General features: G+C 46.1%; 1 protein-coding gene across 1 annotated transcript; it reads left to right on the top strand.

Annotated features, from left to right (window-relative positions):
- Window positions 1–13,319: 13,319 nt before the first annotated feature.
- LOC128562780 (cytochrome c oxidase subunit 6C-like) lies at window positions 13,320–13,547 on the top strand. The gene has a single exon (XM_053558094.1). The coding sequence runs from the start codon at window positions 13,320–13,322 to the stop codon at window positions 13,545–13,547; it is 228 nt and encodes a 75-aa protein (XP_053414069.1).
- Window positions 13,548–13,876: the final 329 nt, after the last annotated feature.

The following is a 13,876-nucleotide window of genomic DNA, read 5'->3' as shown; positions in this document are numbered from 1 at the left end:
GTGAGCTGTGACACCATGGCACTCCACCAAGGGTAACAAAGTGAGATTCTGTCTAAAAAAAAAAAAAGAAAAAAATTGGCCCACTCGTGAGTTCTCCAGTCACCAAATATGTAGGGAGGAGGGTAAGAGTGTGTAGAAACCACATGTACTTCAAAAACCCCTTCTAAGAAAGCCTTAACATATTCAGGAATCCCCTGGATTATTTACAAGACAATTACTTTTGGTAAATGCTGCCTTCATTAAGGTGTAGAGCAGACCCTGGGGGCCAGGAAATTTGTATGTGAGTTTGGTAAGGGCTTTCTGACAGCATATGAAGCAGTTATGCCTCCTTGAGATTCTAGAATATCCAAATACTCAGATGCCTGCAGGCAGCATCGGCACAGAGGATTTGTTCTTTTCAGCCTCCTGTTGCACAATGGGACCTACTTGCCAAGTCAAATCTTACCCACAACATGCAAAGCAGCTAATGGTGGGGCTGCACCAGCAGGGAATGAGAGCCCCAAGGGAATCCAGAGCCTTGTCCACCCAGCTTGGCCTCACCTCGCCTCTTGAGGCAGCCCTGACACGCTTCTCTGAAGGTCTCAATTTGAAAAGCACTTAACTGATGATGTCACCCTCTGTTGGAACATCTGAGAAGGCCCCTGCTATGAGATGTAGCACATCTCAATTCTGAGATGGCCCCTGCTGTGGGTTGAATTGTATCCCCCAAAAAGACATGTTGAAGTCCTAACCCCCAATGCCTGTGAATGTCCTCTTATTTGGAAATAAGATCTTTATCGATGTGATCAAGTCAAGACAAGTTCACGCTGGACTAGGGTGGGCCCTAAATCAGTGGTTCCCTCCCTCCCAGGTTGTTGGGTACTAGGCCATCCAGCAGGATGTGACAGCTCTTGAATGAGCAAAGCTTCATCTGTAGTTCCGGCTCTCTCCATTGCTCCCATCAGCAGCTCCCTGAGCTCCACCTCCTGTCAGATCAGCAGCAGCATTAGATTCTCATAGGAGCACACACCCTAGTGTAAACTGCACATGTGAGGGATCTAGGTTGCGCACTCCTTATGAGAATCTAATGCTAACGATCTGAGGTGGAGCTAGGGCAGTGATGTTAGTGCTTGGGAGCGGAGGCAAATACAGATTACCACTAGCAGAGAGGTTTAACTGCCCAGAGACCATAAAAATCACCTGTTTGCAGGCTCATATCAAAACTATCCCCCCTCCCAATCCATGGAAAAACTGTCTTCCATGAAACTGGTCCCTGGTGCCAAAAAGGTTGGGGGCCACTTCCCTAAATCCAATATGACTGGTGTCCTTCTAAGAAGAGGAGAAGAAACACAGATACACACAGGGAGATGTCCATGTGATGACACAAGCAGAGATTAGAGTGGTGTATCTACAAACCAAGAAATACCAAGCCACTAGAAGCTAGAGGGAGAAAAAGAATTCTTCTCTAGAGCCTTCAGAGAGAACCTGGCCCTGCTGGCACCTGGATTTTCACTTCTAGTGTCAGAACCATGAAAGACTAAATTTTTGTTGTTTAAAGCCCCTAAGCCTGTGGGAATTTGTTATGGCAGCCTCAGGAAACTAATATAGCCCCCAAGATACACCCACCCCTGGTGTATGAGTCTTGTATATTGCACTCTGACTTTAAGAGACAGAGAGAAAGAAATTATGCTCAGTGGGCCCGATCTGATCAAGTGTGATGTTTAGTTCTATGTGTCAACTTGATTGAGCCACAGGGTGCCCACACTAACCCTGGGTGTGTTTGTGAAGGGTGTTTTTAGAATAGATTAGCATTTGAATCAGTCGACTGAGCACAGCAGATGGCCCTCCCCAAGGTGAGCAGTTCTCAACCAACCCATGGAAGGACCAAACAGAAAAAGAGGAGAAGGAAAGTTGGACTCTTTCTCTCTACCTCCCTGCTTGAGCTGGGACATCAGTTTTCCGCCTTTGGACTGGGAGTTATACCATTGGCACTACTGGTTCCCAGGCCTGTGAATTCAGACTGGAATTGATTTCACTGGCTTTCCTGGGTCTCCAGCTTGCAGATGGCAGATGGTGGGACTTCTTGGTCTCCATAATCACATGAGCCAATTCCTTATAATAATCTTTTTGTACATCTATGTATCTATTATCTTAGTCCGTTCATCCTATATAACAAAAATACCACAAACTGGGCAATTTATAAGCAATGGACATTTATTACTCAGGAAGTAATACATTTATTACTGGGTAATAATAATAAGCTTATTACTCAGGAAGTCCAACATCAAGACAGTGGCACATTTGGTGTCTGGTGAGGGCTTGCTCTCTGCTTCATAGATGGCGCCTTCTCACTGCGCCCTCACACTGTTAGAGGGACAAATGAGCTCCCTTAGGCCTCTTTTATAAGGGCACTGATCTCATTCATGATGGCTCTGTCTTCATGACTTATCATCTCTTAATATTAATTGCAATGGGAATTAGTTTTCACCATATGAATTTGGAGGGAGACATAAATATTTAGATCATAACATCTGTATGTATTCTGTTGATTCTGTGGAACCATAACTAACACAGAAGTAGTGAAGTGGGTCTGCAGAGAACAGGCAGTTAGAGTCAGCTGTCAAAGCTCTGAAGTTCATTGTTGCTTATATATTAGGTGTAGCTTACAGCTGAGGATCCTCGGTTTTATTAAGAAGGTTCTCTTTGCATCTGATGTGAAACTGAAGATAAGGCCTCAGCCCTGCCTGATGCACAACACCAGGGTCATCTCACTCTTCCTTCTTGCAGGAGTCTGTCCAGGGATTGCAGAAGTTGCTCCCCTCACCTTCCTGTCACCATGAAGTCCTGCTGGGGCCATTTCTGCCTCCAATGCCCACATGCAGCCACTGCAGAGCCATGTGTGGGTCACAGGTTGGAACCTCTGGAAGCAACATTTGCTTCCCTCTTCTGCCCTGGAGCCTTCTCAGTCCTGCTGCTTTAAGTCCTGTGCAAAGAGAGGCTCTAGGTCCAGAGAGTAGAGCCTACCAGCTTTGACAAAAGGAGAGCACCCGGGGATGGAAATGCATCAGCGTTCATTGGTATTTGCTCCATATGAAAATGAATAAAGAATCAACATGCCCTGAAGCTATGATTCTCTCTCTAATAGTGACAAGGTCCCACAGCAAGTTCTATGTATCCCTGATTGCCAATGACAATGTCTTGCTTCCGGTTTGACTGATGTGAAAGGCCTAATCTGAGCCTAAATCCTGGCCCGGGACTACCTCCTGGAGTAATGAAGGAGCCCCACCAGAAAGACTAAAGCAGTGAGCTTTGTGACACAGAGGGGGTGCCTTCTCCCCAAGCAACGCAGGGGGAGCTGCAGCATGGCAGGGTTATCTGACAGGTAGGCTCTGAGGGCAGCCTGCCTGGGTTTAGATCCTGGTTCTTGCCCTCAAAGCCATGTGACCTTGGGCAGGAGGGGAAGACTTGCCAAAGGGCAGGCAGAGAGTTGGAGCAACCTCACCAAAGATTGGGTGGAAAGAGAAAGGATCAGGATTTGGTTAGCTATCCAGGCCATGGCGGGTGCACTCATGTTCTTCCACTGCACACTTAGATTTTCTTTTTTTTTTTTTTGTAGAGACAGAGTCTCACTTTATGGCCCTTGGTAGAGTGCCATGGCATCACACAGCTCACAGCAACCTCCAACTCCTGGGCTTAAGTGATTCTCTTGCCTCAGCCTCCCGAGTAGCTGGGACTACAGACGCCCACCACAACGCCCAGCTATTTTTTGGTTGCAGTTCAGCCAGGGCCGGGTTTGAACCCGCCACCCTCAGTATATGGGGCCGGGTTTGAACCCACCACCCTCAGTATATGGGGCCGACACCTTACCAACTGAGCCACAGGTGCCACCCCACACTTAGATTTTCAAACACCTATTTCTGTCTCACAGTTCCTTGGGTTAGAAATCCAAGCAGGACTTAGCTGGCTTCTCTGCTCAGGGTCTCCTGGAAGATTACATTTCCTGGTGGATGTAGAACTGAGGTCCCAGCTGTCCTGCCAACCGTTAGCCAGGGACAGCTCTCAGCTCCTAGATGTGGTTCTCAGGTCCTCGCCAGGTGGCCTCCCTCTCTGGACTCCCCACGCTTGTATTCTCTCTTACCAAAAAGAGCCCTTTCCCCTTTAAGGAATCACCTGAGTAGTAGGCAGGGTTCTCCAGAGAAATACCAGTAGGACATAGACAGATAAAGAGATGACATATACAGTAGGTCCCCTCGTTCACAGTTTCACTTTCTGCACTTTCAGTTTCCCACAATCTGAGAATATTAAATGGAAAATCCCAGAAATAAACGATGTATTATTAGTTTTTAACTGCAAGCCTTTCTGAGTAGAGGGGTAAAACCTTGCCGCATCCCACTCTGTCCTGCCTGGGATGTGTCATCATCCCTTTGTCCAGCGTTGCAGACACTCCCCACTTTCTAGCCACTTAGTAGCTATCCCAGGGATCAGATCCACAGACCACAAGAAGCATGAGTGCCGTACAATAAGATATATATATATATATATATTTTTTTTTTTTTTTTTATTGTTGGGGATTCATTGAGGGTACAATAAGCCAGTTACACTGATTGCAATTGTTAGGTAAAGTCCCTCTTGCAATCATGTCTTGCCCCCATAAAGTGTGACACACACTAAGGCCCCACCCTCCTCCCTCCATCCCTCTTTCTGCTTCCCCCCCCATAAACTTAATTGTCATTAATTGTCCTCATATCAAGATTGAGTACATAGGATTCATGCTTCTCCATTTTTGTGATGCTTTACTAAGAATAATGTCTTCCACTTCCATCCAGGTTAATACGAAGGATGTAAAGTCTCCATTTTTTTTAATAACTGAATAGTATTCCATGGTATACAACAATAAGATATTTTAAGAGGAAGACACCACATTCCCATAACATTTATTACAGTATATCGTTATAATTATTCTAATTTATTACCAGTTATTGTAGTAAATCTCTTCCTGTGCCTACTTTATAAATTAAAATGTATCATAGGTATGTACATGCAGGAAAAAATGAATATAGGGTTTAGCACCATCCTTGGTTTCTGACATCCACTGGGGGTCTTGGAACATATCCCTCAAAGATAACGGGGATGACCGTGTTTAGACATGTAATGAGATTTAGTATAAGGAATTGGCTCACACAGCTACTGAGAAGCTCACTACCTGTGGTAGGCAAGTTGGAGGCCCAGAAAAGCTGATGGTGTGGATTCTAATGTGAATCCAAAGGTCTGAGAACCAGGAGTACGTGTGTAAGTCCCAGTCCAAGGACAGGAAAAGATGAATGCCAGAGCTCAAGCAGTCAGGCAGAGAAAGAGAGTTAGTTCAAACTTCCTCCACCTTTTGTTCTCTTGGGGCTCTCCCCCAGGTTGGGTGAGGCCACCAATTTAAATGCTAATCTCTTCCAGAAACACCCTCACAGAGGCGTCCAGATGTGCAATCAGATACCTGGGCATCCCTTGGCCCACACGAGTTGGCACATCAAATTAACCATCACAACACCCAAACACGGCAGAAAAAGCACATTAGGGCCACCAGAGGCTGAGGGGCGTCCCCAGCGTCTGCCAACTCAGCTTTGGAAGGGAGATACCTTCTACCTGTACTGACCCTTCTGCTTTGTGAGTTGTCCTTTCTTTTCTTTCTTTTTTTTTTTCTTTTTGAGACAGAGTCTTTGTCACCCTTCATAGAATGCCATGGCATCTTGGCTCACAGCAACCTCAAACTCTGGAGCACAAGTGATCCTCTTGCCTCAGCCTCCTGAGTAGCTGGGACTACAGGCACCTACCACAATGCCCAGCTACTTTAGAGATGGAGTCTTGCTCTTGCTCAGGCTGGTCTCAAACTCCTGAGCTCAGGCAATCCACCTGCCTTGGCCTCCCAGAGTGCTAGGATTACAGATGTGAGCCACCTCGCCCAGCCCTTGAGTAAGGTGCCTACAGGTGCCCACCCCTGAGGACAGAGTGGACACAGCCCCTGCAAGTGTAGAGATGGAACTGACCACCTCTGCCCATGACTAGGACCCTTCCATGAGAATGAAACCAGTCCCAAATCCAGGTGCTGGTTATGGGGAAGGAAAAGCAGACAGGTAGCTAGTTGACCAAACAAGGACTCAGTCTGCAAGAAGAAACCAGACACCTAGTTCAAATGGCAGGTACAGAGCAAATCTGGAGGTTGGAACCGCATGGCAAAGATGATAACCAGGAAAAGCCAAGCTCTTTTCAGGTCAGAAAAAAAAAGCTCCTCCTCAGCCCAGCAGTCTCCACAGCTAGTCTCAAGGATTTTTTGGTTGCTGTGCTGTGGAATGACCCTCTCTGCTTGCTAATGAAGTCTAAAAATGCCACCTATGCGACCTCTTTAAGAGCCAGGAAGAGTCTCTACCCAGGGTGATCCCAATTATAGACATTTCACGAATCACAGGAACAGCTTTCCCAACATGTGGGTGGATTGTGTTAGCCAACAGTCAGCAGAAAATAAGGCCCTTCTAGGAAAACCTGCCTGAACAAGACTCTCCTTGGATTGCAAGAGGCTGGTGACCTTGCTGTTCCACTTACACATTCCAATTTTATGGATCCTGAAAAGCAACGAGAGCCTCCCAGAGAGAGCCAGCTGCTTAAAATCCAAAAGGGTGCCAAAGTATTCAAAAGTCTGGGAACCATCGCAGCAGCTAGCCTTACCTGCAGCAAGTGGGCTTGACTGTCCGATTATCAGCAAAAGACACAGACTCCAAGGTCTCAGAAAAGAAGTCTCCAAATTTCACAACACCAACAAGACACTTACATCATATTCATCTCTGCACCTGAGAGCAACTCTGGATATAAGCACATGAGTGTAAATCAAACACATTCCCTGGCATTTTTTTCTAAGAGTCTTTGACAAACTTTATTTTAAATCATACCTGGAATGAGAACTCCAAAACAGGAAAGGCCCTTAGAGATCTTTGCATCCTAGTCCTTCCTAGAGCAGGCTAAAAAGCTGTCCTCCAGAGAACAGAGGAAATTAGGAATAGAGTGAGCTAGTTTCCTGGTGCCTTTTGAGAACTAAAACACAAACATTACAAGGATTTGGCCCCCTCCTCCCTTCACCCCCTCCACGTGCCTCAGGCCAGGACTCTACAGCAAAGCCTTCTGGAATTCCTAACCCATAGAAGTCATGACAGTCAGACACTATGGTTGGGGTGATCCATTTAGTGCCACTAGGTTTTAGAATGGTTTTCTTGAGCAGTCATAGATAACAGAACACACCTCAAGGTCATATGGTAGCCAAGTTATGATTTGAAACTAATTCAGTTTTTGGACATTGACTCTCAGATTCACAAACAACAGAGGAGCAATTCTGCTTTAGAATGCCAAAAAGTAGCACTTTGGGAGGCCAAGGCAGGAGGATTACTTGAGGCTGGGAGTTTGAGACTAGCCTGACCAATATAGCCAGACCCTGTCTCTACAAAAAAAAGTGTTTAATTGCCCAGGAATGGTGGTAGTCCCAGCTACTCAGGAGGGTGAGACAGGAGGCTCAGGATCGCTTGAGCCCAAGAGTTCATGGTTGCCGTGAGCTAAGATGATACCATGGCACTCTAGTCTGGGCAATAGAGCAAGAACCTGTCTCAAAGCTATAATTAATTAATTAATTAAAATGCTAAAAATAATTTTTGCTTTTTATTATCCTATTTAGGTGACACATAATAATTGGACATATTTATGGAGACGGTGTGATATTCTGATACGTGTATACAATGTATAATGGTCAAATCAGAGTAATTAGCGGATCCATCACCTCAAATGTTTATCACTTCTTTGTGTTGGGAATATTCACAATCCCCTCTTCTAGCTATTGGAATACAGACCACAAACTGCTAATTACAGCCACCCTATAGCGCTATAGAACACTACAGTTTCTTCCTCCTTTCTAGCTGTACATTTTTATCTGCTCCCCAACTTTTGTCTATCCTCTCCCCCAACCCCCTCACCCCCCGCCAGCCTCTAATAACCACTACTCGACTCTTCTCTGAGCTCAGCTTTCTCAGCTCCCACATCTGAGTGAGAGCGTGAGGGATTTGTCTTTCTGTGCCTGGCTTATTTCACTGAGCATAATGTCCTCCACCCTCATCCACATCACCGCAAATAACAGACTTTCATTCTTCCAGAAAGAATTTTTAAGTGATTATGGATCACAAGATCATGTGCCTTGGAGAGAGAAAAACCCTGTTAGAGAAACAGAGTAGAAAAGAAAGAAAAAAAGAGCAGGTAGACAAAGAATATGCAGTGTGTTTTGGGTGGTGAGTTATATGAGACAGAAATGCTAGGAATGGCTGTGTGGCTTTGGAATAAAAAGTAGGTTAATAAAGCTGATAAATGCAAGGCAGGTCTGCATGCATGACTCCGTGAAGGATGGCTGTTTTAATGAGGAGAGAGGCTGGGAAGAGAAACCCTGCTTTGGGGCTTAGGGACTGGGTCAGCATCCATGCTGCCAGCGTCTTGAAAACTCCATGGAAGGATCGGGGTCTTGACCCGTGTGTTAATAATCCATGGCTGTGCTGGGACTGCAGGCCGCCAGGTCAGTGCCAGGTGCGTGGCAGTCCTAATTAAGGAGGATGAGGCAGGCCTGCTGGCTATGCCCCAACAGAAGGCAAATTTATCACTCCCTGAGCATGAAGGAGAGTCCCATGAGATCCCCACTGAACCAGCTCCTTGAAGGGGAAAGGAAGGATGGGGCTAATAGGGAGGGCCCTCACTTTTTTCTCTTTTTCTTTGGGACTCAGACTCAGCCTTCCCATAGGAGCTGGCCAACCGGAATGCTGTTCTCTCCATGCCCAAGGGAGCTTCATCAACTCTGAACCCTGGGATGTTTGGATTCCAGTTCCATATTCAAGACTGGGCAGAGGGACTCTGATAGATTTTGCATCTGTATTAGTAACCTACAGATGCTATAACACATAGCCCCAAACTTAGGCTTACAACAAGACAAATTTGAATTGAAAACAAGTTTTCAAATAAATGCTTGTACCCAAATATTTGTGGCAGAACTATTCACAATAGCCAAAAGGTGAAAACAACTCAAATGTTCACCAGCTAAAGATTGAATAAATACAATGTGGTTTCTCCATACAATGGAATATTATTTGTCCATAAAAAGCAATGAAGAGGCTGGGCACGGTGGCCCACACTTGTAATCTCAGTACTTTCAGAGGCCAAGGCAGGAGGATTTTTTGAGACCAGGAGTTTAAGAATAACTGGGCAACACAGCAAAACCCCATTTCTACCAAAAAAAAGAAAAATTAGCCAGGTGTGGTGGCATGCACCTGTAGTCCCAGCACTCAGGATGCCAAGGCAGGAGGATTGCTTGAGACCAGGAGTACAAGGCTGCAGTGAGCATGATGAGACCACTGCACTTCAGCCTGGGTGACAAATTGAGACCTGTCTTGAAAGAGAGAGAGGGAAGGAGGGGCAGAGGGAGGGGAAAGAAGGAAGAACTGATACATAATAAAAAGTGGATGAACCTCAAAAACACAGTGTTAAGTGAAAGAAATCTACCCAAAAAAGGACACATGTTATATGATTCCATTTATACAAAATACCCCAAACAGGAACATCTGTAGAGACAGAAAGCAGATTAATGGCTGCCAGGAGCTGGAGGAACAGCAGAACTAGGGATTTCCTTTTAGGGAGATGAAAATGTTTTAGAAATAGAGGTGATGGTTGTACAATATTGCAAATGTATTCAAGGCTGCTGAATCATGCACTTTATGTTATGTAAAATTCACCTCCACAAGAGAACTAAATATTAATATATACATACACACAAAGAGAGAGAGAGAGAGAGATTTATTCTCTCATAGTTCTGGATGTCAGAAGTCCAAAGTCAGTTTCACTGAGCCAAAGTCAAGGTGTTAGCAGGGCTGGCTCCTCCTGGAGGCTCCAGGGGAGAATTAGTGTTCTCACCTTTGTGGGTCTCGAGAAGCTGCCTGCACTCCTTGGATGGTAGCCCTTCCCTCTGTCTTCATGTCCAGCAGTCTCCCCAGCTCTCTCTGCTTCCAACCTCATGTTGCCTTCCCCTGACTTCAGCCCTCTCACCTCCCTCTTAGAAGGATCTTTGTGATTATGTTGGACCACTCAGATAATCCAGGACAATCTCCCCATCCCAAGACCCTTAACCTAATCACATCAGCAAAGTCCCTTTTGCCATGTAAGTGACAATTACAAATCCCAGGGATTTGCATTAGGAAGCAAACATCTTTGAGGGGCCATTATTCTGTCTCCCATAGCATCGGAGTCTCATTTCCTTGCTGTTTACCAAGTCCCCGGGAGCAGGGACCCTCTCCGTCTTTAGGAATCAGTTGTACAAGCCTTGTCCCAGCCAATAGCCCAGACCCTCCTCCTCAGGACCAAGGTAGAAACTACCAGGTCTCTTCCTCTGGGAGTGTCACTGCATGTGGAGCTGGGAAGAGAAGCATCACCATAAACCCTAGGAACATGCCACACACCTCCGCCCAAAGGAATACCAACATTAGCCAACTAAATACCAACATTGTCCAACTAAAGAGACACACTGAAATGCATGGGCAAAGCCAACAGTATTCGAGACAAGCGATGGACTTCGAACATCACACCAGACCAGCCTCAGATAATAGAGCAAGCCATGCACAAAGAATGTCTCATCACAGGGGCCAGTGGCATTTACACCCATGAGTCTGGTCTATTTCAGAGAACCAAGGTATGGTGTTGGGTCTCCTTCAGACCTCAAAGCTGTACACTTGACCTTGGGGATTCTCCATTGTTCCTTTCTTAGAGTAGGAATGGAGTTAAGATAGAGGCCTCTTTGAGACAGTGTATTTGTTTGCTCAGGCTGCCATAACAAAATACCACAGACCAGGTGGCTTAAACACCAGAAATTTATTTTCGCACAGTTCTGGACGCTGGATGCCCAAGATCAAGATGTCAGCAGGTGCGGTTTCTCCTGAGGCCTCTCTCCATGGCTTGCAGACAGCCGCCTTCTTGCTGTGTGGTCTTTCCTCTGTGGGTACACATCCCTGCTGTCTCTCCCTATATGTCATAATCTCCTGTCCTCTTAAGGACACCAGTCATATCGGATTAGGGCCCACTTTAATGGCCTCATTATAACTTAATTACCTCTGTAGAGGCTGTATCTCCAAATATAGTCTAAATATTCTTGGATTCTAGGGATTAGGGCTTCTACAATTGGGGGTGGGGGCCAGGGATCACAATTCAGATAATAAGAGATGTTTACAATGGTCTGGATGCTGGCCCCTTCCTCCTGCATCCTGGTTGTCTTTCCCACCTGTGTTTGGTTCACGTCCTCCCTACCCCACCCGTCCCCTTCCTACTGAGAATCAAAGCCAAGGTAGCTCTGGGAAGGGCCAATGTGTGGTGTAACTGGGTCTGATGAGTGTCTCCAGAGCTAGGTTAGGGTCTAGAGACTTGTTCAGGTTTGGGATGTGGTCTGGATTCCAAGGGACCCCAAAGGTCCAAGGAGGCCCATCCACGGGAAAGGCCAGAGTGGAGGAACCACAGTGAGAATTTGTAGAAGTATCATCAGTGGGTTGGGATACAGCCAGTTGGTGAGCAAGGTCAGTGCCTTTGGTTTTGACCTCTCCTCCACAACTGGACACCAATGGAGGGGACCTGCTTTCCTCTTAGAGCAGAATGAATCTTGGAGTCAGCTCTGAGCCTCAGTTTCCTCACATGGAAACTAAGACCAAGACAGGCCCACATAGTTCCTTATCCAAAACGTTGGGGCCAAATGTGTTTCAAAAGTCAAAACCATTATGATTTTTAGGAATGTGGCTCTCCACAGGTTCAGTATGTGATGTTATAGGGTACTCTTAGCAGGGTCTGGGGCACACCCCTTCCTCCAACACATTGATATTCCCACAGCAAGATATAGAACATCCACACTATGTCAGATAAATAAGGACTACAAATAGCCTTTCATCAGCTCCAATCAGGATTTATAGCCAAATGAGTCAGGAAAAAAAAAAAAAAAAAGCCTTATATTTCCCAAGCCTTTGGGGGTTCTAGAACTGAAACACAATTTTAGACCTATGATGTGCATTTTGGAGGACAGCTGAGGGACTCAGTAAGAAACGACAGTGGGGAGAAGGAGTTTGAACTAACATGTGTTGAGAGAAGACAAGGACGTCCTCCCTGCTGCTTCCAAACCCTTCCCTCTCTGTGGGGGGTTCTGAGACATTGCCTCCCCATGGCCACCAGCTGCCACAGAGGCTGCATATCCTGGTGGTCTGGTCCACAGTCGTCCATCCCCCATTGGAGGTGCGGTTTCTCCTGAGGCCTAATTGCCCTACAGATGGCCTCCTTCTTGCTGGGTCCCTGCTGTCTCTCTCTGTATGTTCCAATCTCCTCAAAAGAGGAAGGTCACAGCCACCTGGCCACAGCCAGCCAGAAAGACAACTTCCTGCTTCCATCTCCCGAAATTCCTTCCCTTTCCCATGTGGGCAGCTGAGCCCCTCTCCTGTCACAGCCCAACCAGCTGGTCAAAATCTGGGTGTAGACCTGGCTGCTGATGAACTGCCCGAGCCCTGGGAGCCAATCAGACCTCGGTACAAGCTCCAGTCCCCGAAGCCAAGTTGGGGACAGATTGGGATAACAGCTGTTGGATCCAAGCACAAGGACACTAGAAGAATCAGCAAACATTACTTTATCCTGGCTATGTGGTATCTTGCCACTAAAACTAAAAATATCAACAATTAATAATTAATTGGACTTCCATGAACATTGGAGAGGTTGGGAATTTGGGAGTTTCTATTTAGAATCTGCTTTAGATACTCAGAAAAGCTGTATGGTCTGGGGAAAGTCTTTTAACTTCTCCAGCCTCTGTTTGCTCACCTCTAAAAGGGGTACAACAATGCTCCTTCCCCTCAAGACATATGTGAAGATTAAATAAAATACTGAACACCCTGGACACACTTTGCACCCACCACCCTTTGCAAACATGAAACCCTAAGCAGAGGTCTAGGTAGAGTGACGTGACTTTACAGTTCACAGTAATCTCAAGTTCTTGGGATTAAGTGATTCTCTTGCCTACCTTCCTATAGCACCCCCATCCCCCCCACTCCCCTTCCACCCTCTCTATTCCAGCCTCACCAGCCCATGTTGGGGTCTCAGAAATCACCAAACTCTTTCCTACCTCAAAGCCTTTAAACAACCTCTCTCTGGCTTCTACATGTTGTTCAAGTCTCTACTTAAAAGTTTCCCTATCAGGGCAGCTCTTGTGAACCTCAGCCGGGAAGGATGCGCTGAGGTTGGCATACCCATCAAGGACAGTAACTACCATGGCTTCTAGTGCTTTGGCCAAACCCCAGATGTGTGGCCTCTTAGCCAGGCGCCTGCGGATTCACATTGTTAGAGCATTTGTTGTATCCCTGGGGGTTGCAGCTTTCTATAAGTATGCTGTGGCTGAACCAAGACAGAAGGCATATGCACATTTCTACAGAAATTATGATTCTATGAAAGATTTTGAGGAGATGAGGAAGGCTGGTGTCTTTCAGAGGGTAAAGTGATTTTGGAATTTAAAGAATTTCTTTGGGCTGATTTACATAGATGTTTGTCACTGATCTGTGTTCCTGAGCTATGAATATGAGTGATAAATAAACTATTAATAAATTTAAAAAAAAAAAGTTTCCCTATCAGGGCAGCACCTGTGGCTCAAAGGAGTAGGGCACCGGCCCCATATGCCGGAGGTTGCAGGTTCAAACCCAGCCCCGGCTAAAAACTGCCAAAAAAAAAAAAAAAAAAAGTTTCCCCAACAGTGAGATCTTTCCTGTCCCCATCCCAATTAGCCCCCACCCCATGGTGACTCCCTGGCCATGATTTCATGAGCCTGATCTAG

Source organism: Nycticebus coucang, chromosome 12, assembly GCF_027406575.1.
Source record: "Nycticebus coucang isolate mNycCou1 chromosome 12, mNycCou1.pri, whole genome shotgun sequence".
Lineage (NCBI taxonomy): Eukaryota > Metazoa > Chordata > Mammalia > Primates > Lorisidae > Nycticebus > Nycticebus coucang.
This window is presented reverse-complemented; position numbering and strand designations above follow the sequence as displayed.

What these genes read in the sequence shown, in the direction of transcription:
- LOC128562780 (XM_053558094.1), top strand. Translation starts at nt 13,320, where the DNA reads ATGGCTTCTAGTGCTTTGGCCAAACCCCAGATGTGTGGCCTCTTAGCC.